Raw genomic sequence first — 26,830 nt, forward strand, 5'->3', positions numbered from 1 at the left:
TTTTATAGTTAAGCTCTGACTTCAGACTTGCAGGTTTATATGACCTTGACAAGTCACTTAATTTCTTAAATTTCTTAAATGTTTGTTTCCTTGCCTACAGAACTGAGAGTTACCTTAATGTGTAGAGATGGTTTAGGTAACATTTGTGAGTAGTTGGAGCATCCCAGAAGATTCTACATTTGTATGTAGCATGCTAACCTGGCAATTTGGGTGGAAATAACATACCATCTGTTTATGGAAAAAAGAGAAGTCAGCTTAAAAACCCAAAATCCAATTTAATGAAATTTCTTTGCCTTAGGTTTCCTGCAGCAGTCTCCAATTTCAGGAAAAATTAGTTTAATAAGTGAGTGGCACAGCAATAGGAACAGCTTGAGCTGGGTGCCTCCAGCCAGGGACCCAAAGCACACAAATCCCTGGTGTTTATACCCTTACAGTCAATGCACCTGTCCCTCATCCACTCTTCATGTGCTTTGCACACACCCCTTGGTCCATTGGTGGGTTTTGGTCTGGGAGCTTCTTGTTCCCTGTTGGATTCTTTCTCTGTCTCCAGGTGGGTGTTGGCAGCTTTTATCTGGCTGGGTTGCAGCTTCTGCTGAGTTGTGGCCTCCTTATCTTCCAGTTCACACTGGTCTCAGGGCCCTCCTTCATGTAATGGAGCAGAAGTTCAAGATATGTTTGACTTTTCTAGGTGGGACCTTGGAGCTGGTGAGAGTTTGGAGCTCGTGGCTTAAAACTCCAGCAGCTTTAGCTACTTTTGCTAAGCAAAGCCACTCAGATGGAAGAGTACAGTTAAAAGGATGCAGCTAACTAAACTTCATTTACAACAGTCCTGCTTTTTTTATTAAGCATCCCTGCTGGGATGTCAGAAGGAACTCATGAAGTCTTTCAATAAGAAGGAAGGAACTCACAAAGTCTTTAAATACAACTCTTAGTCTCACATACAGTGTTATTACAAGCAACAGGCACAATGTAAACAGAGCAAACAAGGTCACCACTGGACGGATATCTGAATATAGATTCCTGTTGCTGTTGGTGACCACCCAAAGAGAGGAATTTTCCACCATCAGTGTTGTGCCTCCCTCTTCACTCTTTCCGTGACATGACACATCTCTTCTGCACTGAATGGTGACTAGAATTTTTTGTCCATTGTTTTGGACTTGTTCCAGTAGTTGATATGGGTCATCAGGTTTTAGTAGCTTCTTCACCAGTGCAGGATTCATTCTGATGGGGATAGGTAGTAAATTTTAGCTTAAGTATAATTGGACTGTAACCATTGATTGGACGTAATAGGAGCTGAATAATTAAAATTGCATCCCACAGTGTTTCCACAGTTAGAAGTAATGGAGCGATTATTTGTCCCTACAGTGATGTTATTTACAAACAAAAGATTACGAAGAGTTCTTACACAAACACATCCCTTTCCAACATAGGCAAGTACAGTTTCAGGGGTATCTCTGGAATGTATTTCAAGTGACAGGCGTTTTGTTCAGCGTCAAAACAAATGTGTTGAGCTTTGATGGTTTTACTTTCACAAATAAATCTTTGTTGTTCTCCTACAACATGCCCATCAACATTCTGCCGTTTGATATTGTTTTGTTGGGCCCATACTCAGCTCTAGTGGATAGAGTGCAGTTGCATCATGAGTCAATCCTAACACAGGGATTGGGTCTGTGGTGTATTCTGATGTGGTGCATATTGTTCAGACAAAAGCTGTGGCCTTATTACTCTGGGGTTATATGGGAAATTGGCTGGTTACCACCACAGCTGGAATTCTTTCTCAAAATCAATCACATTATCCCAATTTTTTTTTTTTTTGAATTTCAGTGTGTAAGATACAGCCTTCCCCTTCTCTTATGATTGTGGCTGCCGTAGATGGTATCTACAGTCATGCTTGAAATCAGCTAAAAAGCCAGTGCTGATTTCAGAAATCTGTGGGATCAGCTCCTCCCTTACTGGTAGAGGGGTAGTAACTAAGCTCATTGTGCTGGGCAGTAAGACAATGGTTGGTATTGAGTTAATTTTGTTCACAGGTCACATTAACATAGATTCTGTTTATTTGAGATCCAGATGTCAAATCACACACAGCAGCTGGAATTGAATGTTAAACAAGGGTAGCACTGGGGCAATCAACTTTGGTCTTGCTGGTTCTCTTTATTAAAGCTGGATCATGAGCTGTATCCAATACACAACAAAAAATGTGAGCTCTTTCTTTGGGTTTTACAGAGGTTTGGTCACCCAGCCCCTAACAATCTATGTGAATTAGCTCCTCTTTAGTCTTGTTAACTTCATACCACACTGAATTGTTCATTGATTTTGTACTTAGCCATGCAGCTGTGGTCATCTGGGTTAACAGCACCAAGAGTGGTGAGTGAGCTGTCCCACTTCATCTCTTCAGAGTATCAGTTCTTCATAGTGCCATCATTCATTAGCTGGCTGGTTACTCACCCCTCGTTTGACATGAGACTGGTGTATCCAATTTTCTTTTCCTAAAACAGTAATGCATTTGTCCAGGGCTTTTATCCTCTAAGCAGTGTCATAAATAAGTGAGTCTTAATTGATTGAAAGTTCCATGTAGTGGCCAAATTTCCCGGGGCCCCCACCAGCTGTCCTAGTAATATATGGCCATTCCTCCTGGCACAAAGCCACTGTGTGCTTTTTAGATAATTGAGCTGTACCATAAATCTATTCCCAATTTTGCAATACCGTGGCCAAGGGCATCCCCTTTTCTACGCCAAGTTTGTTCTGTTTTACCAGAAAGAATAAAGAAAAAGCAGCAAAAAAGACTGTCAGGGAGACCCTCCTGTGGAGTCATGAGGTTCAGAGAGCAGTGTAGGTGCAGCTGGATCTGATCTTAGTCTCAGATTTGGCCAACAGTTTGTATCCAAAGGATTATAGTTGCCATTGCTATGAGGGACTCGAACCCCGTTTTTTTGTGTGGAACTTGAATCCCCTTTCTCTGTGCACATGACACTGATCAGGCTGTGCAGCCCTAAGTGAGCTGCAGTAGGGGAGGGACTCGAATACACCCTGATACTGAGAGGGACTCAAACCCACTGCAGGACTTCCTCCAAATCTGCTTGGGGAATTTTAACACTCACCCTTCAGTGCCTCCTGCTCCAGAGGTACCTGGTGAACTCACCTGATGCCAACACTTGGATATCTGGAGATGACAAGTTGTGAAAGTGGTCTGAGATCCTGTCTGGTTTCCTGCAGCAGAGTTTCCAATTCTGAGAAAAATTAGTTTAGTAATGGAGTGGCACAGCAATAGGAGCAGCTTGAGCTGGTTGCCTCCAGCCAGGGACCCAGAACACACAAATCCCTGGTGTTAGAGTCTATGCACCATTTCTTCACACACACCCCTTGGTCCAGTGGTGGGTGGTCCAGGGTCTTCTTGTTCCCTGTTGGATTCTTTCTCTGTCTCCAGGTGGGTGATAGCTGCTTTTATCTAGGTTGCAGCTTCTGCTGTGAGCCAGAGTTCACACTGGTCTCAGGGCCCCCCTTCACGTAACGGAGCAGAAGTTCAAGATAAGTTCAGCTTTCCTAGGTGGGAGCTTGCAGCTTGTGGCTGAAGACTCCAGCAGCTTCAGCTACTCATGCTAAGGAAGACTACTCAGGCAAAAGAATGCAGTTTAAAAGAATTCAGCGAACTAAATTAATTTACCACAGTCCTGCTGCTCCTGAAAGAAAGGTGGACGCTGGTTTTGTTTTACATGTAGTAGCACAAATGTTTTGCTTAAAAGGATCACATTTCTTTTACCCATTTCCAGCAAAAAGCAACTTGGGAAAATAAGTGGTGCAGTTATGCAGAACAGAAGTGATGCAATTAAACACACTCTTAATGCTAAAACTGGAGTCTACATCATTATCTTACTTCATGTTTTGCAGTTTTATTATGATTATGTCCCAAGTGTGTTGAGCCTCGCAGAGCTTAAAATGAGAAAGGAGGGAGCAGGAGACTGAATTATTTCTTACGGATAAACTTAAAATACACTTAATTTTAAGGTTGTCTGTAGACATTAGAAACCTAGGAGAGTGCGTTTGATGTTGACAGTGGAGATTAATCAGCCAAACTAAATGTCAGCAATATGAGTCAGGTCAGATAACCACTGTGCCTTATGTGAGTCAATTAGGAAGCGTATTTTTAGTAGTGGAAGATGTTTTTGTATTTCAGTAACAAAAAAAATGATCACATGTGACACTCTGTATCTCTTTACCTTTGTAGGGCAATTTAGTCATGGCTGTCCATGGGTACCTGTTAACAGGCCAGCAGTTGGATTAAATGAGGCTGGGAATGCATCTACAGGATGAGCAGCAGGCAGTCTGATCTAAGCTTTTTTCCTTAAATCCTAATTTTCCAAAGTAATGTAGTTTCAGTCATTTCATTAACTAGTAAATAATGATTCTGGCATTCTTGTTTTCTTACATTGCTGCAGTAAAGTGAACAATCCTCAAATGTAAAAGCTGCAGATTAATACAGCTTTAATTGATCAAAATTGAGTGCAGGCACTTGCTTTTTTCAGCATCTTGTATGGCACTGCAGCTGTTCGAGGCATCTTCTGATTGGTGTCTGTGCCAAAAGATCCTTGTATTTGTACTGGTAATAAGAGAATCATTGCTTTCACTTTCCTCATTCAGACATCATATACAAATACTGTTTAAAAAATTTAGGAGATCTTAAAACATTGCTTCTCCAAGCTGGTGGGCCTAAAACTCAATTATAATTGAGAGTTACTTAGAGAATTCAGCCAAGTGCAGACCTCTGTGCAGATGACTGAATCAGACAACAGCAAGAAATGTAGCTCAAAGAAATTTGGGTCATCTCCAAGCACGTTTTGGTGTTGAAGAAGCAACTGTAAGTGCAGCTTTGTTCGTGTTTCTTGGCTAAATTGTGTAAGGTCATCTTGCTGTACTTGGTATCCTGGATGATTTTGTAACCTGTTTCCTAACAAATATAGAAGAAACTTGATGTCTTCACTGCTTTCCTTCCAGCAGCTTAGGGATAGCCTGTGTTTTCACCCAAAATGAGGATGGAGCATGATTTTGCTAAGAAAAAAAGCCATCTTCAGCATTTTGCAAGTGCTGTTATTTTTTTTTTCCTCTTTTGTAACTGACGGATTATCCTGTTTGTGTTGTTGATGCTTTCAGAAAGTGCTTTCTGCTGGTCCATATGATGTAAATAAATAAAAAAAATACCCTTTGCCCCAAGGATTACAACCTTACGGATTTTGGAAGGTGTAAAAAAAGCGCTTGTGCTTAGATATACCTGGAGAACAAGGGGAAGATTTCTGTCTAGAATTGTTGTTTTAGGTACCTTTTCAGTCCTAATGTGTTTTTAATTTTAAGTTGCAGTCTAAAGAACCCATTTCAACATACCTCACATACACTATGACACTTGAAAAGCTGCTCTGAGTAGGCAGCGTTGTCGGCTATGAAGAACAGGCTTTGAGGTGTTTGTTTTAGTACTTTCAGATTTATGTCTTGAATTCCAGAGATTTTTTTGCAAGTGAAAATGGGAATATCTTTGCTTGGGGCAGCAAGCTAATCCTAGGAGCAGGGTGTATTTCCACATTTCTGGGAAGAAGCGAACGGTCCCAGTAGCACTAAGTTTTATCTATTTCTGCACTGAAATAAAAAGAGCAATTCTTGTATTGGCTGTGGTTTCTGGTCCTGTTTGCTATGCTTTGTCTGCATCTGTTCCCAGCAAGTTTGGTTTGCCTCACTGATAAAAATAAACACAGAATAACTGAATTGCCCCTTGAGCAAACAGACTCTGCGAACTCCATGCAGGGTGAGATCAAGTGTGTGTGTCTGGTGTTCCTGGGATGTGATGCAGGTAGATGTGAATGGCTGGACAGGATCAGCCAGAAACAAGCACAGGGTTTTTGTGCTGCTGATGCCAGAGCTGGTGGTGTCCTAACAAGGGTGAAGCTGCAGCTGCCCTGGAGTGGAACAGGAAGCGTCGCAGGGCATGGCAGAAACACGGGTCTGGGATCTGCATGTGGAAGGTCAGGAGTATTGCCTGCTGGCTGATGGCAGGGGATTAAGGAGCCGCTGCAGAATTCCTGCTGTGAAAGTGTGAAATACCTGCTCTTAGTGTGAGCTTCATATTTGAGTTCTGTTGATGTGTTAACCTACTCGAGGGCAGAGCCAATGGATGACCCTCAACAGCAGAAAACTTCATAGGGTCTGCAGGTTCTTACCTTTCACTTTGGTTGCCAGAGCCCACCCTCCCAGCCCACCTTTTCTGAGGGGAATTACAGATCTCCAGGCTCTCTTACTGTGTCTGTCAATAGTGTTTTATCAGTTTGTGGGTATCTGGTAGGATAGAACTAAACTTTTAAATAGTGTTGGACAGAAGGGTGATGTAGCAACTCTGTTCCTGACTAGTCCATGACCATTGCTTTTCCTTCATACCTATTTTTTAATTGAATGCAAAGAACTTCTTAAGTGCAAAATACTGTAAGCATTAAATTGGAAGATCTCTGTCAAGCTCTCAAGTTTTTTTTTCACATGTTGATGGTAGGAAAAGAAATTATTGTTAGGAAGAAAAACACTTAATAAGGATACTTAAAAATGGAATGGTGCTTAAGAGGCTTTGTCAATAAGCAGTTTGAGGCCACGCTCTGAAGAACAGCTCAGATGTCCCAAAGGATTTTTACAGCTCTGCCAGTGAGTCTAATTACAGATAATTCTGCTCTCACTTAAGTCATGCCTCAGTTAGAGCCTTCCATCAGTGTGGCTGCTGGAACAGTAGTGCTAATACTGCTTTTTGCAATTTTAGTTAATTGGCTGTGACATACACTGAAGTTACATATATGTGGAATGAATAAATTGCTTCTTGTCTGAATCAGATGGGTCATAATAGTTTGTGGGTTTGTGTTTTTTAGGGATTATGTGAGGAGTGAATTGGAATCAGGCTATGAAGGACCAATGTACTTGGAGCCTCTCTCTATGAACCGTTTCATGACTGCTTTAGTAGGTAAGTGCTTTAAATAATTGAGAGGAGAGATTCTAATTCTCTTCATTGAAACCTGTGCATGTTTTACCTCTTGGTTTCAAATCTCTTTTATTACTTTAATTTGTTGTGATTCTTATTAATATGCAAGAGGCATGGGAGGATAGCTGCATCCTGCCTGGCTTTTTCTGTGCCACTGATTTACCAATACTCCATACTTGCAGCTCTGAAATATTTTCCAGGTCTGTTTGTTATGCTCTGCCTTTGTTATTCTCAGACTTGCAGTCTGATTCAGAACAACTGGAGTGTCTATAATAACCTTTATGTGGAAAGTACTGTAGAAATTTCAATAGTAACATGCATTTGTAGTGTTTTTGTCAGTTCAGGTGTTGCACACATTAATTCTTTATTGGCTTTATAGCTGAACACTGTAATTCTCTTACAAAATCTGGTGAAATACACTGGCGGGTGTATGCATGGGACTACAGGCTACTATTTTTTTACAGAGCCCTGAGGATATTTTAATTAAAGAGTTAAGGAATAACAAGTCAAACACATTTGTTTGATTAATAGCAGAGATGACTTCCCTACCTAAAAATCCCAAATAAATCACAAAGAATTGGACTTCCCAGAGTGTTTCCTTACCCTTTGAACTCTGACTGGAAGAGAATAAATTCAGTGTTAAGGTTGCTACACCAAACCATATGTTCTCCTGAGAGGATACTGGAATACACCCACCCACCCCATGTGTATTTTAAAATGAAGCCCGAGACAAGCTTGGAAGAAAAATCTTCCTTAATTCCTTTCACTAAGATCTATGGTTTTCATCAGATTATTGACAGATTTAGTCAGCCATGTACTGTTGGCAAAACTCAGCTGTTTTCTGCTTGCTTGCAGCTGCTACTGGCAGATAAAAATGGGTTTACTAGTTTACAGCATGTTAGGTCTGACAGCATTTACACATCTCCTGTTTGCTTGCATCCTTACTTTCAAATGTGGCATTTGTCTTTGATTTTAATATTTTTAATAGAAGTAACATTGGTAATTTTCAAGGAAATACTATTTAGGTATCACTTCTTCTCTCTTCTAGATGTCTAGATCTATTTTTCTGTCTTGTCAAATCACACCAAATTACAACTAAAGCTTTTGGCGTGTTTTTTATGAGAAAATGTTTGTAATTAGTCCTGTGAATCACTCCCAGGTGCAATGCGGGGTTCCATGGTAAAGCAGAATCCCTCAGAGAGCTTCACAAAGCAGCAGGCAGGCCTGGGCAGGAAGGGATCAGGAGGCATTGTGTCATTCAGTAACACTTAAAAACTAAACTGACAGTCAAACCCAGCATGCTGCATCCAGGTTTTGATAGGGATTAAAAACAAGTGAGAAAAAGATAATGGTTTTATCCAGTACTGTTTTGGATTGTAGCAGGTATACTAAAGTGTCCCCTTCTTGTAATTGTGTTTCAGAAATAGGTGCTTGTGACTGTACTAGCAAATATGTATGTGTTAACATACTTAATATCCCCATTCTTCATTTTCCTTATTCTCTTAAAGCCAACTTGAAAGTGTAATTTTGGTCTCGATGACAAGCAGTCATCTTTGGGGAAGACTTGTGAAAGTGGTCTGTGAGGCTTGACAGTGTTTTGTATAAATATGAAATGTTTTCTCAGATTTATTGTATACAAGGGTGTTTATTCGGTAGAGTCTCAGGAATGCACAGCACTGAGTGGTGTCATCTTCACAGCAAAATGAATGTACAGGTGCTTTGCTCCATCTTTTTCTCTCACATTCTGACAGGGTGCTGTGCTGCAGCACTGCTGACAAAGGCTCCAAAGCAGGTGCATAAGGGAATGGAATAATGGTGCTACTGGTACAGCTCTGGTTCCTAAAGTTCTGCTCAGAATTAATGGAATGATGTACAGAATCAGTTGGTTCACAAATGTAACCTTTCTTAATGCTTTTGTTCATGAATACTTTCTGAATGGGATCTCACAGTTTCTTCCCCTGCATTTAACTCAGTCTGATGACTGTTGTCTGGGGATAATAATACATTCCTAAGTGCTGGATGGAAGAAATAAATGTCTTTAGAGATGGCCCCTTGGATGAGTGAGCCACTTTGGGAGCATGTCAGCTGTGAACTTTCCAAAGCTGCTGTGTGGTTTTTCAAGTGATGCTACCATGAAGACTTGCTTATTCTTATGGCACAGTAATGGGGTTCTGTATTAACTTGAGGATACCTTGTTTTTGAGTAACAGTCACTGATGTAGTAGCCAGGGAGTTTGTTAACATCAGCTTTCTAAAATTGTGAATGAAATAAAGATGCTTTGCTACTCCAAGTGGCTTGTACAGTGGCTGTGCCATGTCAGCTTTCTTGTTGAACATTTCCCATTAGCTTATGAGCTGAGGGGCTCTGGCTATCTGTCAGCAATGTATTTGTGGAGGTTTGGGGAAGGGAAAAGAACGGGCAGGAAGTTCACACAATGGATTTCTTCCTTATTGCCTCATTCCCTAGCAGAGGAGGCTGGTTGGAGTGTTCCAGGGGTGTTTCAGCTGTTGCTTTCTTTAGCTGTGTCTGTCGGTTTTCAGGCCACAGCATTTTAGTTTACAGGGTGCAAATATTCACCTGGATTTGATAGTCTTAGCAGATAGCTAGAGTGTTAAAATCTATGATATGAGCTGCAGGCTACTTTCTCTGGCTATCCTGCTGTGTGATGTTGATGACGCTGTACAGCCCCACCTGAGATAGTGTGATTTACTGCAGAGAGAGATTGGCTGTCCTTGAACTAAGGTGCTGCTACCCCAGTTTAGACTGGGAAGCACCATCACTCAAAGCTCCATTGTAGATATTCATGCCTTTCCTGCAGGGGTTGAGAAATGAAAAGGTGCACACTTCAGGGAGGATATTGGAGCCTCAAGAGAAAGTGCTCCATGTATTTCCTTTGATGGTGTGTACAATTCTTCCCGTGACAAGTAACTTTTGATCACTGTTTAAGTTAAAAGGGTGGGAGGGCCAGAGTTGAGCAGGGATGAGCAGCATGCTCCACATGTGGCTGTTGGAGGAGAGCAGGTTCTGCTGTTTACTGAGATTGAACTCAGAGGCTCTAATTTGTGACCAGAGAGCTCCAGAGTCATCCCAGAGAGCACTGGATTGTTTAATGTGATGCTGTCGCAGTACTTGATTTCAGTTGACTACACTCTTATTAAATGCTGAAGAACACATTGGATGCTGGTGTTTGTGTCCCTTTGTGTGTGAAGCTGAGTTGCCTTAGTTACCATGAGTTGCAGAAATCCTCACAAGCTGCCTGCCAGGCTCCTGAATATGACAGCACAGCAGTGTGCTGGTGGTGTCTTAAATAGGGTTGTAGCAACTTGCGTGTGGGCAGAGAACAACAAAGCAGAGGGAGAATGCTTCAGAGCTGGAGTCTGCTGAACGTCTAAAGAGATGAGTAGAGTAACTTTCTCTAAGGCTCAGAAGACCCAGTATGCTGATAGTGTCTTGCTGAGAGCAAGGGTGCTTGTTCTGCAGAGACATCTGCTAATTCAGAAATACATCTATCAGATTGACAGTAGGAATTTAACTTGAAAGGGGACAGCGTGAAGGAGGGAGAACTTTGTATGCTTAAGTAGTAGAGATTAGAGATCGCTTTCAGCTCAGTTGCAGTTATTTTGAAAGCAGAAGTCCTTCCCTAGGTAGGGAAGCTTGGCAGAATGAAAGCAAAATCCTGGTACTGCTGTTTCTCCTCTTGCAGCTTCCCTCCACAGCCCATCCAGAAGGGCTTACAAGGTCAGTGAGCTTATGTGAGCACATGGAGTTTGTGCTGACCTAGAGATGTTCCTGGCCTTGCTCTGGTTCCTCTGTTCTCCTAAGGCCAGATCCTGGTTTCGGGGAGAGTTACAAAGTGCAAGCATTGTGGAGGTGGTTCTGAAACAGGGCATTAGCACTTGAATTTAATACCACATATTGTGGCGGTCAGATATAAATTAACATAGATGATGAACAAGGGTCTGTTTTCAAATAATATGCCATGAATTCCTTCCTTACTGCAAAATGATGACTGAGGATTGTTCTTACTCAGGCAATGTGCATTTTGCCCCATTCAGTTTCCTCTGGGATCAGGGGTTCAACTTCAGTGTCTCTGATGGGAGCAGTTACACTGGAGTGGTCTTAGTGCTTTAGAAATACCACCCTCCAAATCTGTGGGTGTGTGTGGGAGACCTGCTCATGCTTGTGTCCCTACCAGCTATTAAAGAGAATTTAGTTGTTAATTATCTGTCACTTGCAAGCTTCAGTGATCATTCTGAGCAACTGCCTCAGGGTGTTATGAAATTATTGAAGTCTCAGCTGCTGACCTGGCTGTTCTCCTGTTGCTGTTCTTGGCCAGTAATTCCTCTTGACAGTGTAAATATTGTTGCTCTAAAGGCCTTTTGAGACCTCTCATTGCTTTTTTGTGTAGGTCAGGATGAAATAGTGTAGCCGGGCTTCAGAAAAGCTGCTGTGTGTACAGATACTGATGGGATTTCAGCTGAGCTGGGGGTGGTGAGGAAAAAGAGGGCTGGCTTGTTGGGTTATCTTCTGTATGATTCATTCCCGGGGCTTTATTAATCTGATTCTGCATGTGTTTTGGGTTTACAGCTCACTAATCTGGGAAGTGAAAGCATTCACTGTGCGCTCTGTGGAAAGGGTAACTTTAGTGACCCAGCAAAAGACACGGAGAGGAGCCTGGTTTCGTAACAGAGATGTCCTAGTTAGAACCGTCATAATATGCTGGATGTTGATAACGGTGTTCTGGAAAGATAACGTATTAAAATACGCTTTTTCCTGAAGGGGATAATCAGCTTGATTCTGAACTGCTGTGTCGCGTTTCCAGGGCAGCTGGTGGTGTGCACGCTCTGCTCCTGCGTCATGAAGACCAAGCAGATCTGGCTGTTCTCCGCGCACATGCTCCCTCTGCTGGCACGGCTCTGCCTCGTCCCGCTCGAGACCATCGTCATCATCAACAAATTCGCCATGATTTTCACCGGCTTGGAGGTTCTCTACTTCCTGGCGTCAAATCTGCTGGTGCCCTATAACTTGGCGAAATCTGCGTACAGAGAGCTTGTCCAGGTAAGACGGTGAAGGTAGCAATTCTGTTTTCTGAGCCTTTTGTGCAGGAAAGAAGTAAAAAAAACACTTTAGCTGTCTTCTGTGCACCTGTGTTTGTGTGTTAACTCATCCTTTCTTAGCCAACCAAATGAGCTCCTATCCATAGCATCTTCTTTGTGTAATTTATGATAGCTTTGGATGGGTGAGCAGTTAAGACATGAGCCTGAATTATGCTGCTGGCCAGCTGAGCATGTCCACTTTGCTTGGACTTTGCTTACTCTTCCCAAATCCAGGCTAAAAGACAAGATTGTGTCAGAATGGAATTTATTTGCAGCCTTATTGAGTGAGGAAGGTAATCCTTGTTCATTCATTGTAGTAGTTGTTTCATTTCAAGAAATGCCTTCTGTATGAAAGTGTTTGTAAATCACAGAAGTGTTAAATTGGGAGTGATACTGAAGCTGATTTTGACTCTAATAATTACTGACTTAGTGATTTGTAACTTGCATAGTGGTTTGAAAAGTCTGTGGTATTTTCTTTAGAGAACAACATTACTGAGACCTCAAACAAGAAGACTGATCTGACGTGTCCTTTTTCTTAATGCTTTGACATCTGATCTATGTTTAGTTGAAAAGATGCTTTCTCAGTGGTACAGAAACATCACATCTCCTGGTTTTTTATATAAAATATGTATGTACAAGCATCCTTCTATATTTCACTATAAAAAGATTGATTCTTGCTTGGCTTTTGACAGAACCAGTGTTTTAGCTCTTGCCACTGGCTGGATTTTTTTTCAAACCAAGCCGCTGGGGTTTTTTTTGCCTTCTGCTCTTCAGTCCAGAAGCAGTCTGAAAACTAACTTGTTAAGCTCTTTAAAAACCTTCTTTAAAGCTCTTGTTTGCTGTCATATCTGTCATAGACAAACAAAAACTTGGCAGCAGGAGGTGTCTCCTGTGCCAAGGTCTCAGCCTGTCATGTTGATCATTGGTGTCTGGTTATTTATTTTGTATGTAGTTGGTCTTTAGAGCAGGATTATCCTTCTGTGTTTGTACAGCACCTAGCATGGTCTGACCCCATCCATGGAATCACAGATTTGTTTAGATTGGAAAAGAACTCTGAGATCGTCAAGTCCAACCACTAAAACATGACCCCTTAGTGCCACATCTATGTATTTTTTAAATCCCTCCAAGGATGGTGACTTCACCACTGCCCTGGGCAGCCTCTTCCAATGCCAGACCACCCTCTCAGTGAAGAAATTTTTCCTAATATCCAATCAAAACTTCCCCTGGCTTGTAGATTTGCCAGTTAAAAACTAATTTGGGAGCTAACTGGCAAAGCTTCAATATCCTGTTTTCCAGTGAGAATAGAAATGTCATGCTTACTGTGCGTGAGTGGTAACATTTGGGGTAAAACAGTTGCATGTCAGTACAGCTCAAAAGCTTTGCAAAAGGTTGCAAGTAGCACTTCCACGTTCCATGTGCATGAAGGGATGCACAGTTTGGCTCTCTGAAGTCAAATTCAGATTAGATGTGGATTGGAGACCCGTATCTGTTTTATATTAGACACTTACGTTTAAAAAACTTCAACATCTTACAAATGTTTTAATTGCAAATACGTTCCAGGTTGAGGGGAAAAAATAGTTTTTTCTTGCTAATTTTTTGTTTGTCAGAATTGAGTTCTAAATATTGCTGTTAACGAACTCTCCTCCTCATCTTTAGAGCTGCTTGTCTCCTCCCTGCTCCGTCCAGTATTTCAAATCTTTCCATGCCAGGCTGTATTACAGTAATCATGAGGAAGTATTCCTTGTATTCCTGGCTTTTGGACACTGATCATACTCTTTTTCCTGACTTTTTATACAGAGGGCATAAAGTTTTTTTCCCTTGGGAATACAGAAAAAATGGCAGAAAATTTGTAATGCATGTAGTAGAATTGCAATGAATAGTTGTGAGTGGTTTTCACATTGTACTGGCAAACCCCAGGATTTTTGTATTTTAGGAACTTGTTGCTCTTTGCTTGTATTCCTGAAACAGCAGAAAAAACACTGGCTCATGGTGTGTTCATGTAAGTGGTTGCAGCTCTGCTACAAATCAAGCCTAGATGGGTATTCCAGAGTAGGAGATTGCCTTTCCAGCTGGAATATTTTCCTGCTTCTTTTTCCATTGCTATAATTCTGAGCAGTTGTTGGTTTTCAGTGTTGTCCTGGTGTTTGTGAGTTTACTGCTGTTTCAGGCTGGATTTGACTGTGGGTTTGATATCAGTGTCAAAACCTAGTGAATATTGGGATGTTAAACACCAGGAGTGTTTCCTGAGAGCCCTAACAGGTGGACCATGGCAGCTTTTCATGTCTGTGTGTATGTTAGACTGTGCCCAATGGTATAATTTAAAAGCAGGCCCAGAACCTTGGCTGCCTGTTTGCAGCAGAAGATGCCAGAAATGCCTCACGGTTATGAATCTACATTATGAGCGTACCATGACTCTTTCCCGATGTGGTGGAGCACTCTGGCAGGAGCTGCACAGGATTGCCTGCTTTGGTCCCAGGCCAGGGGAGTCTCCTGAGGGCAGGTGCACCTCCGTGACAAGTCTGTGAGCAAAGCAGGAGCTTGGCACTGTGTCCCTGCCAGCAGCATATTGCTTGTCCAACAGCCCCGGTACTGCAGCAGGTCCTGTGAGTGTCATATCCCTCATGCTTGTCAGCTTTTTTAGCATTTGCTAAGATTTCCTTGCCATGATGGCTTCTGTATCATTGTGGGAAGCAGGTGATGAGGAATTAGTAGTTATGAGTGGTTTCCTTTTGACCTAAGTCCAGCTATATGAAGTTCCAGCTTCTTGGAAATGATTAACTTAGTCTTTGCAATACAAAAGAAGTACTTCGAGCTTCAGAGTCTTCCGATATAAGTCTTAAGCATGAATTTCAAAACACTTGGTGGATTAGGTGTGTGATCCTTTTGAGGTATTTAAGCATAAAATGTGTGAGGTATTAAGTTTTTCCTTAGAAACAGGTCAGCAAAGTAGATTTACTACTTTTTTTTTTAATGGTGACTCATTTCAGTGTTCTAATGTGTGCAGTGGCTCGGCAGTAGCTATAGAGAAAACAACGTAAGTCTGACTTAAACTGGGTGAAGAGGGTCTGAGGGGGTTGGCATGACCTAGAGCCACGTGTCCTCACCCCTCTGGCTGTGAGTGGGCTGCAGGGAGCAGCTCCAAGCCAGGTGTTTGTAGGAAGGGACATTGAGCTGGTCTGAGAGTTTGCTGCTGGAGTCAGGCACTACTCCCTGCTGCCAGACAGACTCACTGCTGAACCTGAGCTCTGCCTTTGTCAAAGTAGTTTGATGTACATCCTCTCTTCCTTTGGGGTGGCTGATGTCATGTGGATTATCCTTGGCTTCCTTGTGACTGTTTTGGTGACTTTCCTTTTGTTATCAAACCCCAGGTGATGTGACTCAATAACAAATTGCCTTTTTGTGTCTTCCCAGGTGGTGGAGGTGTACGGGCTCCTGGCACTGGGAATGTCTCTGTGGAACCAGCTGGTGGTCCCAGTACTTTTCATGGTGTTTTGGCTTGTCTTATTTGCTCTTCAGATCTATTCCTATTTCAGTACACGGGACCAGCCTGCCTCCAGAGAGAGGCTTCTCTTCCTCTTCTTGACCAGGTAATTCAGGAGCCTGCAGATAGTTGGTTTTCTGTTGGAACTGTCTTCTGAAATTAGTATCTGTGCACTTTTAGAGATCAGATGTGTATATTGGCTTTATTGCACTTGGATACCCAACAAATACTTGTCCTTATTGCAGGGACCATGCGTATAAACCCTGTTAAGCTTGTCCTACAAAGGCATGGATCCCATTCAGAGCAGACAACATTAATAGAACTGTGGGAGAGCTCACAAAGAAAGCAACATATTCCTCTGAGGAAGGAGTAGCCATAATTAGAGCTTTGGTCCAGAAGTTGTTTTCAGGATAAGTATCGGGTTTGTCTGAGATATTTCAGCTGAAGTTCAGTCCAACTGATATCTTATTCATGATTATGTTGCTTTCTGAGCCTTGGATATCTTGCTTCATCAGTTTGGTGTGGGACACATTCTTGAGTTTACCCAAGAAGCCAAAGCACCCAACTCCCAAAGCAACTTTTTAACCCACGTGGTTAATGTGGTAGAGATGTAAAGACCAGAAAGAAGCCAGATTTGTAAAAGCTTTCTAAAACTTATAAAGTTGTATAGACACAAAGTTTTTATAAAGTTCAAAGGTTGTAAGGTAAAAGGATAGAGGTCTGTGTTAGTGCTGTTACTGAAAGGCAGCGTTTGAGGGATTCTCCTGGCTGGAACATACGTGCCTTTTTCAGCTGTTTGTACATAAAAGGGGAGCAGGAATGCAGAGCAGAGAGGAGCTGGGGGTGCTGCAGAAGCTGGGTTAGGCAGATTAGGTACAGTACCATAGTGGGATGGGGAAAAGAGGGGTAATGGTTGTCTAAACACAGCCAGCTAGCACATGACAGAGTCCTTAGGGATCTTTAGTTCTGCTGTTTGATTAGTAACTTCTTCATCACTACAGTTTTCCAATCAGACTTTCCAGTTGCTGGGCTTCTTCTTGCTTTGCTGTGTGTATGGTGCCACTGTGTAAGCTGTCAAAATTAATTATCATTAAGGAGCTATGAAAAGGATTTTTACTGCATATAGTATTAAAATTGCTTATGGTGTCACCCTGCCTTATGCAGAAGCACTGGCTGTGTTACCTGCTTGTTAACTAAACCACTGGGGTCTGAAATTTTTCTTCCTGTTCATTTCTTTTGCAATTTTAGTTTTGTTACAGTAGAGTACTGCACTTAGAAGAGGTGGGAGGAGCAGCCCTTTTCCTTGAAGTTGAGTTTATTCCTACACCAAATTGCTATACTTCTCCTGTTTGTGGCAAAACAGGGACAAAGCAGTGATTCATCTTAGAAATACAAACTCTAATGGTACCACTAACAGCCTCTGACCCCTAGGAGAGAGCTGAAGTACCTTGTCAGGTCAGGTAATAACATAGTGCTTGCTGTTCAGCAAAGTGGAAGAAAAGATGTGCTCTTCCATGAAAGTGAGTGAATTCTGCATCTGTGCCCTTTAAGTGAACGATTGCTTAAAACAGTGAGGCTGGAGTTGAGGTGAGGGCAATTGGGGTGTACACAACTTCCATGAGAAGGTCAGAGTGGCTGTGCTGGGTCAGACCAAATCCTGATGGAGCCTGGGATCCAGTTCCCAGCAGTGGCTGCAGATGGGTTCCTGGAAGGACACCCACCCATTATATGACAAACAGGATGCTTCCTAGGACTCATCCAATCCCATAGCCAACTTCTTCTGTCAGGCTGCATTAGCTGGATGTAGCTAATAAGTATTTCAGTAACCCTAAAAAAACTCTTCTGTCAGTTTGTGCTTTCTGCCCTCAAACTCAAGTACACTTCTGCCATTTGGAAGATCCTGAGGCAAGGAGTTTTCACAGCTCAGCCTCTTTATAATGAAAAATCCATTTTGATTGCTTGAATCAATATAGTTTCATTCAGTGCCCCTCAGGGAGGGGAGACAGGGAAATCAGGTTTTCTTTAAAACTGAGAGTAGCCTAAGTCTGTTCTTCCCAGACTGGGAAGCTCTCATTTGATATTTGCTGTTTAAAACTATTCTGTGCCTTTCATTTTTCTTGTTGTTCCTCTCAAAATCTTTTCCATGGGTTTGTAACTGCTGTGATTTTTGAGAAGCCATGAAGAGTTCAGCTCTTTGGGAGAATTTATAAACTTGTGCTTGACACATAAACATCATAAAGCTCCCCAGGCATCTCTTGAGCTCGTGAGCTCCTCTGGGACTCCTGCACAGTAGATCAAGTTTAAGAAGAGTCCTAACATTACTCTGACAAAAAAAGCAGAAAAACCAGGATTCTTGATTTCTGATAATTTATTTTGAAGAAAAACTTAAGAGTTCCTCAAATATCATACATAAATAACTGCTTTGAGTACTGTGTTTCTCGCTATCTTGATTACCAGGAACATCTAGAAGTATTTTCAGCCTCCCCGGCTTGGTGAACGGGCAGAATTTGAAGGCTTACCAGAAGTACTGTAAATAGTATGTGTAAACACATCAACATTTTCTGCTGTGAATTGCTTTCAAAGGATATTTCAGGTTTAAGTAGTCACTAAAAGAGACAAAGTAAATGTCTCTTGGATGAGCATTGTTTATTTTTGAAGCATGTGCTTCCTCAAAACTTTTGTCAGAGCACTGGACTGCTTCACTCATCACTCAGTTAATTAGCAGGACATGGTTTTGACCATGGCAATTTCTCTCTCAAGACTACTGTCCTGAGGAACAAATGAAGATTTTTTTTTTTAAGTGAATGTGTCAGTGTATTACTTTGGGTTATGCATATGAGTATTTCCAGATGTGTAGTGCGTGGCTGACAGCTGGTTCTTTACCTGGCATTGACAGTGCTATGTTTCAGAACCTGAAGCACATTCTGGGGCTTGGGCTTCTCCAAATATCACAGTGCTAGGACCACTAGAAGAGCAGCCTGGACGAGGGTGATGTAGCTGTCAAATGAAGTCTGGGGTCTCAATCTCTGGGACTTCACTGCTGTAGAAAGAGAGGAAGAAACCTGCTGAAAGGGATCCTTTGCTGTCTTATTCTGCTGCTTCAGGCTCAGCCATTCCAAAGACAGGTGATGCCCACCTGACCCTGATGGAGATGCTGACAAAAAGCCCCAGTCTCCCAACAGGATTTATCAGTCTGATGTTGGTGTGCATTATTATGGATAGGAGGGGAACATGCCTTAGTGAATCCATCTCCCTTTAACTGGATGTTTGAGGTGCTGGGTGAAATTCCAGCGGGTGACTTCAGTGCGTGGAGGCTCTGGGCTCGCCTGTGGCTCGGAGCCCCAGTGGCAGCAGGACAGTGCCACCACGTGGCCCAGCGCCGAGGGGACTGCAGGGATGTCACAGCACAGCCCTGGCTCCAAGGGGGAGCTCCATGAACTTTCCTCTTGGAAAAAAGTAATAAAATCCATCTCATCTTTTTATTTTATTGGAGGACTTAATGGCGGTGTGGAACTTTAATATTTTCATTAAACCAGTCCGACATTGCTTTAAAACCAACTTGCACAGCTAACAGCACAAGCGGAGAGCCCATCACATTGCTTTTAACTGATCAACCTTTTCTTTGTGTTTCTTTTCCTCTCTCTCCTGCCAGTATTGCCGAATGCTGTAGCACTCCTTACTCACTGCTGGGATTGGTCTTCACAGTCTCTTTTGTTGCTTTGGGAGTTCTGACTCTCTGCAAGTTTTACTTGCAGGGTTACCGAGCGTTCATGAACGATCCTGCTATGAACAGGTAAGTGCCTCGTTGTGCCTAGGGTCTGAAAAGAAACAGATAAAAAGGGGATTTATATGAAAATATAGGGGTGGCACTGCAGTTTTTTTAATTTTGACAGGCTTTTTGTATGCCAGTCTGTGTGTGTATTGAGAAGATTTGAGGTGAAAATACTTGTCACAGACTCCTTGGTAGATGGTTCATTTCTGCACAAACTCAGGGCTGTTACTTGGGATTTACAATTGCTTTTATTTTCGTGAGTCACTGAAAAATTTTCACATGCTTGCATAATATAAACACTTCATATTTTCATTTCCTCATCTCCCTTCTAATCATGTATGAAACATTACTAATCTGTGAGGTTTAAAACATAGCATTTTTGGATGGATTTGGAAGTATGGATTGCTTGGAAATTGTTATGGGAAGTAGCCATAATGCCTTTTCTCAGGCTTGTCCCAACTTGTCTAACATGAAATTGGGATCCTGACACTGCCTTTCCTGTGACTCCAGCCCGTGACTCTATAGAGAGTTGAGACCATTTGCAAAAGAATGTTTTACATTTTGGATTCCAAGATGTGGAGGCAAAAAGGGAATAAATACATTGGGGCTGCTTAAGAGTAGTCTATGTAAAAACATCTTTTGGTGAAGTGTGTACTTCATCAAATAGTTGTGCTCTGAATGGTGATCCTCAGTGGGACTAAAGTCACTCTGAGGTTCCAAGACAGAAAGAAGTGGACAGCTGTATGTGGCGTAGGTACAGGGGGAATAAACTGAAAAATGGCAAAATTGGTGATTTTCCTAAACTGGGTCCTTAAAATGCTTTGTGCTGGGTGGTGTGTGAGCTGGATGTAGCCCAAGTGCTGCTTGTCAGGAGCAAAATCTGCTGGTTCCTAAGCCCAGCACTTCAGCATTTCTGAAAACATCCCTCCCTGGTTAAAGCCTTACAGAGACAACAGTGAAACCTAAAACCAGTGACATGTGAAAGGTTGTGACAGAAGCAGACAGCTTATTTCCTGGTGTTTCTAGATGAACCAGCATTGACACAGAGATGTGATTGTTTTTTTGACTGTGTTGATCTGCAGGGGGATGACTGAAGGAGTCACGCTCCTGATCCTGGCTGTGCAGACAGGTTTGATTGAGCTCCAAGTTGTGCATCGGGCGTTCCTGCTCAGTATTATTCTTTTCATTGTGGTGGCATCCATCCTTCAGTCCATGCTGGAAATTGCTGATCCCATTGTCTTGGCATTGGGAGCCTCAAGGGACAAGTAAGAGACTGGTTTCCTAAACTGAAAGTTACTCAATGCTCTTTTAGGAGGTGATAAACTAGTAATTGATGGCTTTTAGTGGCTTGTAAAGTTGCCTTGTTTTTTTTCTGTATGCAGATTTCTTTTCTAGTCTGAGTTCTCTAGTTTTGTGGTTCCAGTTAAGCAAATCCAGGACTATGCTGTCCCCACCCACACTCCATTGTGTGGATTTGCAGAATGTTTTTTCTTAACCTCCTCTGCAGCTGGGTGAGTTTCCCTCTAAAGCACAGCTACTGAGGGTGGGAAGTTTCTAGGAGTGACCTTGTGTTAGATATTGTGAAACCTATTTTTTTGGTGAGGCTGTGATCCCAAAATGATACGGTTTACTGGCACAAAATAAGAGGTGAAAGGTTTGCCTTAGTGTCCCACAATCCCATTGTGTGGGATTGTTCAGTTTCATTTGTGTTTTGAAGAGCTGTATTGGTGGTATGTGGTGTTCTTGTATTAATCTGTTTTTATCTTTGTCAGTTGCATTTGTCTTTTCCCTTTCTGTAACCTGTGAGTGAAGAAATGAACAGTGAAGGTTTGTTTATGTGTAGAGTTTGTTTAGCTTAGAGGCTACTTGTAGCCAGTGTGTTCTGCCTGCAGCAAGTTAACTTCCAAGATGGAAACAAAGGGAAAAGGAGTAGAGCCAGGATAGGAGCATCTGCCCAGCTTAAACAAGCAGACTGTGGTGACAGTGAGTTTTAACTTTCTGCCAAATCTCCCAGGCACTTCCAAATCACTGAGGAACAGGGTAAATTCCATTTCAGCTCTCCCTCCCTCTCTCACCCACAGACACAGAACTGCAGACCTCAGAGTCATTCTGATGTTTCTTCAGCCTGTACTGAATTAATCAGTTTGTGCTGCTGTCCTGTGCCCCCAAATACTTTGACTTTTTCTGTACCTCATTTCCAGTGCTAAGTGAGGTTAAAATACAACCTGAGGAGCAAGTAGAGGTAGTATAGTAAATTACTGGAGATATTCTGAAAGCCTTCACAAATGGGTGGCTGTGAAAAGATTGATGGTGTGTTTAGGTTGGGGAGGAGATTAGGAAGAAGTAGATGATAGGAGCAGAGTAGGGACTGGCAGAGATAAATGTTCAAGTCCTGCTACATTTCTTCTTTTGTGATCTCTGAATTGGGGAATATTCTTGTAAAGGCAGCAGGGTTAAATCTGGTGATGAAAGGAAGTAGCTTTGCCCTGCATATATTAGCTGAAGATGAAGAAGAGTTGCAAGAATTATTTAATTTGGAGACCTCTGTTTGGTTAGAAAAGTGTCCAAACAGCTACACATTTAGTAATTTATTTTAGTGGACTTCTGTCTGTAACATTCAGTATCTCAAGTACTTATTTTGCCCATAATTTTTGTCTTTCTATTGGAAACAGCAAAGGTGAGATGAGAGGGAACTTTCCACAGTTGTAGGCATGCGTGCAAGCTGGGAATGAGACTGTGCCCAAGTAAAATAGAAACTCCTTTCAACAAGCTAAAGCCTTGAGCAAACATCTAATGTACCTACATCCAGCAGTCATTCTATTCTTATTCTGACACTCCAATCTGACTTGAAAAATAAAAACCTATTGTGTTGTTTTGCAGGAGTCTGTGGAAGCACTTCCGAGCAGTCAGCCTCTGTCTGTTCTTGCTCGTGTTCCCCGCGTACATGGCCTACATGATTTGTCAGTTTTTCCACATGGATTTCTGGCTGTTGATCATTATCTCCAGCAGTATTCTAACCTCTCTTCAGGTAAGGACATCAGCCCTGTGAAGCCCTGCATTAACTGTGATTCTTTTACTCTGAGGGGGAAAATACATGATGAGAAAAGAACAGGGATGAGAGAAGGGCAGAATTACAAGGGGTGATAAAAAATCTCTTTCTTTGTCCTGTATCTGAGGCTAAAGAGCTCCTGGGTGGGCTGAGAACAGAGGTGAGTGGAAGTCTATTTCAAATTATAAAGCCAAGGCTTTTGAGTGTGTAACTATCATAGTAAAAAGGTTTTTTCCCAGAGTACTCATTTATGTGCCATTACTTAGCTATAACCCTTTGAAAGCAATTTGATATTCAAAACACAGTAGTGCAAGTAGAGGAAATGTTTTATACTATAAGTATTTGTTATTACTTGGGCTTTTTATTACTAAATTTCTTAAATTGCCCCTTAAAATGCTCAGCACTCTTGTTTAATCAGCTCAGCTCAGGAAGGTGCAGAAAGGGAAGTATTTGGGAACAAGCTTAAATGCTTTGCAAGAAAGAGCAATTTTTATTTGTCTTGAAGTTCAGCAGCAATTTTACTGCTTTGGGGCTTGCCCTCTGTCCAGTTTGGGAGTGTTGTGTGGGCAGAGCTCGATGGCCAGCATTGGGTGACTCAAGCTCCAGTTCAGAACTGGAAGCTGAGCTCATGGTCTTGCACTGTGTTACAGGTGCTTGGGACACTCTTCATTTACGTTCTGTTCATGGTGGAGGAGTTCAGAAAAGAGCCAGTGGAAAACATGGACGATGTGATCTATTATGTGAACGGCACGTACCGGCTGCTGGAGTTCCTGGTGGCTCTGTGCGTGGTGGCCTACGGCGTCTCAGAAACCATCTTTGGAGAGTGGACTGTCATGGGCTCCGTCATCATCTTCATCCACTCCTACTACAACGTGTGGCTGCGGGCCCAGCTGGGCTGGAAGAGTTTCCTCCTTCGCAGAGACGCTGTGAATAAGATAAAATCTCTGCCCGTGGCCACGAAGGAGCAGCTGGAGCAGCACAATGACATCTGTGCCATCTGCTACCAGGTAGGAATGGGAGTGTTGAAGGATTGGCTTGAGTTGAAGTACCCCCAGACTGAGTTCAGTCTTCAGCTAGTAAAATAAGTGACTTGAATTATGTGTAATGAATAATACCGTGCTCAGTGAGTTACTGGAATTACCCAGGTTTCTGCTTTGTGCAAACTGACTTGGAGTGCTGTCACCCAGACAGTTCTTAGGAATGAAGGGCTTGGATGTGCTTAAACTGCCTTTTTTTTTTTTTTTTTTTTTTTTTTTCTCTCCAGTTACACAGCAAACTCTGTCCTTAAGCTGCTTGGACACCTCTCGTGTTTGGGTTGAGCTCGTCTCAGTAGTAGCAGCAAATGTGCCCTTTCTTCATTACTGGAGGATTTTGTTAGTGAAAGACAACATGTTCTCTGTAGCTGATTCGTTGTTATTCTGTAGAAGCAGCTCAGTGTCTACAGACACTGCTACTTCATGTGCAGTGTCATTTTTGTAGCAGAAACCTAATTATCAAAAGGTTAAGGGTCTTGCTAACATAAGCCAGCAGATGTAAGGACCTTAGACATTAATGCTGAAAATAATATCTTTGTCACACTTCTAGCTCCAAAGTCTCTTACTCTTGAACAGAAATGTAGTTATGTGTGACAGTGAAAGAATCACTCTAAGATTAGTAGTATGCAGTTAAGAGTGGGATTGGATTGGCTCCAAACTTGATACAAATTCTTTAAAGAGTAAAACTGCCAGATTGAATGACAGTGTTCAAAACACCAGACTAGTATTATGTGGCAGAGTTCATGGTGTCACTTCATTTCTGGTGGTGTTCCATGTTGTATCTGTCATTATGCTGTTTTGACTTGCACAGTTGTTTCTTGAGCCAACCAGTTCTGTGATTCTCATCCTGCAAAAGGTCATGTTTAATAATATCTTACAGACAAAGGGGTTTTGCCTCATTTTTAATGCCTGTAATAAAGAAAGCAACACCTGGCCTGTATTTGAATTGTGTGTGGATCAGAGAATCATTAAGGTTGGAAAAGATCTCCAAGATTGAGTCCAACCAGTGACTGATCCCCATGGCACTGAGTGCCACATCCAGGCCTTCCTTGGACACCTCCAGGGATGGTGACTCCACCACCTCCCTTCCAATGCCTGACAACCTTTTCTGTGAAGAAATTCTTACTGATATGCAAGACAAGCCTCCCTTACACACCTTGAGGCCATTTCCTCTTGTCCTGTCGCTTGTTCCTTGGGAGAAGAGACTCAGCCACCCCCGGCTGCCCCCTCCTGTTCAGGGAGTTGTGGAGAGCCAGCAGGTCCCCCCTGAACCTCCTTTTCTCCAGGCTGAGCCCCTTTCCCATCCCCCTCAGCTGCCCCTCATATGAAACATTGTGCATGTGAAGGAAGGAACATTCTCTTCCTTGCCTGTGGACTGCTTCTGTCTCTTCCATGCCTAGTGAACCCATTAGATGTGTGAGGTGAGAGGAGAGGAATGGGGTTACAAATAATAATACCTTTCCTTTTTTTTGTGTGTGTGTCTTTCAGGATATGAAAACTGCTGTAATCACACCATGTAGCCATTTTTTTCATGCGGGTTGTCTTAAGAAATGGCTGTACGTGCAAGAAACCTGCCCTCTGTGTCACTGCCAACTGAAGAGCCCTTCACAGCTCCCAGGACTGGGACCTGAGCCAGTGCAGCAGCCAAATCCTAGTGCAGAGCAAAACACCAGGCCTGGAGATGCAGCTGAGCCTGGTGCTGAATGTGACCACAGGCCGAGTGTGAAGGCCAGCCCGAGCAGGGGCCACGATGGACACGACAGCCCCGAGGCCTCTGCCCACCCGGGGGGGTCTCACAGCATGGACAGTGACATGAGCCCCTGTGAGGCCAGCCAGGGAGCAGCCTGTGCTGCAGAACTCATTGGAGCCCCAGAGGGGTGCCCTGCTCGGGATCTGAGGGTTTGTGTCCAGCTCTGAGGCTACAGAGGATGATGCGGGAACAAACACATTTCAGAGATCCACGTTTGACTCAGAAGAAAACCAATCCTTCCACAGCTGTGAAAGAAGTGTAGCTATTAATGCTGGTCAAAATGTAATCTCCCATGCTGATTTTTATGGGCTGCTTTGGTAGTGGTAACTCCAGTGAGATGTAGTAGAAATGACTCCAGAAGCTCTCTGAACTGTGGGCATAGGAAGGATGTCTGGGAATAAATAGCAGTGAAAGAGTGTTTTCAAGATGTAGGTGAGGGCTGAGAGGAGCGAGAGGTCTGTGAGAGGTTGTGGCCAGAGGGACAGGAGGCTGGCTTGGTTTTGGTCAGGGAGAGGAGTTGCATAGAGCCATGTCCCGGGGTCCTGAGGGGCGTTAGGGGCCGTGAGCTGCCGCTCTCTGACGGATGGGCAGCTTTGGTTGCTGACATTTTTTATTGGCACGTAAGCAAAAATCAAAGATGTAACAGCAGTGATTGTACCAGGAGATGGAAGCACTCTTAATACGTCGTGTGTATGCTTTGGGTGTTCTTGGGGCAGTTGCATTTGAATTCACGTAATCTATAGTGACTCTTGACTTTTATGACGGAGTCGTCAATATTTTGATGTATATGAAACTTTTGCTAATAATGGGCACAGTGTGGGCTGCATGAAGTAAACTAAAGCTCTCATGAACACTTTGACCTCTGCAGGAGGAAAGTGGGATGAGTTTTAGGGCACGGATAGAGGCCTTGCAGGACTGTGCTGTGTAATGTTTAACCCTTGCAGCTGAATTAAAACAGTATTAAACTCTGGCGATATTTGCACTTTGGGAATGAGTACATTATCGTGTATGATCAGACTCCGCAAATGCCACTTTTAAAAGCTGTTAATAGGTTTGCACCTTTTTTTCTTTGACAAGGACATGTCCATACTTAAATTTTTACATTCATCATGGCTTCAAGTAGAACAAGGGACTGGGGTGGGGAAATAGGTGGGAGTAGGGGGCAGGCAATTTTTTTATGTGAATTTTGATATGAAGAGAAATTAGTCACTTATTTATACGATAGGCTTGACTCAAGTGTTTTTCAAAGTCGGTATTCCTAATGTGAAATGTGATACTATTTTATTTTTAGTAGTAAATTTGGATGTAGACTGACAGACATAGCTGAATGTCTTAATAAATTACATTTGAAGATTTTTACACCTGGTTATGTGATTCTTGCACTGAAATTCCATGAGTTAAGTACGTGTTAAGAGGCTCTTTCATAGTAATAGCCCTCTGTTCCCCCTGGAGATGAGTGAAACTCTCTGTGCCTGTGTTCTCCCCCATTTCCATTTCAGTGCTGTGTGTCCCAGTGGCACCTCCTGCTCTCCCCTGTTCTTACCACCAGACCTTGGCCTATGCAGAACACAAAGGCACATTTGCTCCTGGAGGCTGCTGCTACTGAGCCCCAAACAAACCCTAAATCTCTTTCCTTCCCCCCAACAGGATG

The 26,830-nt window shown here is 42.7% G+C and overlaps 1 protein-coding gene across 3 annotated transcripts in view; it reads left to right on the forward strand.

The window, feature by feature from the left end:
• Positions 1–26,538, forward strand: part of RNF145 (ring finger protein 145) — a 47,016-nt gene extending 20,478 nt beyond the window's left edge. For all 3 annotated transcript variants that reach the window (XM_039559644.1, XM_039559643.1, XM_010399701.3), the window contains exons 4-11: positions 6,888–6,979; positions 11,820–12,055; positions 15,505–15,680; positions 19,227–19,367; positions 20,429–20,611; positions 22,227–22,374; positions 23,046–23,402; positions 24,918–26,538. In XM_039559644.1, coding sequence (XP_039415578.1) covers positions 6,888–6,979; positions 11,820–12,055; positions 15,505–15,680; positions 19,227–19,367; positions 20,429–20,611; positions 22,227–22,374; positions 23,046–23,402; positions 24,918–25,346 — 1,762 coding nt within the window. In that variant the 3' untranslated portion in view covers positions 25,347–26,538. The remainder of the gene's footprint in view (positions 1–6,887; positions 6,980–11,819; positions 12,056–15,504; positions 15,681–19,226; positions 19,368–20,428; positions 20,612–22,226; positions 22,375–23,045; positions 23,403–24,917) is intronic.
• Positions 26,539–26,830: the final 292 nt, after the last annotated feature.

This window comes from Corvus cornix, chromosome 13 (genome assembly GCF_000738735.6).
Source record: "Corvus cornix cornix isolate S_Up_H32 chromosome 13, ASM73873v5, whole genome shotgun sequence".
Lineage (NCBI taxonomy): Eukaryota > Metazoa > Chordata > Aves > Passeriformes > Corvidae > Corvus > Corvus cornix.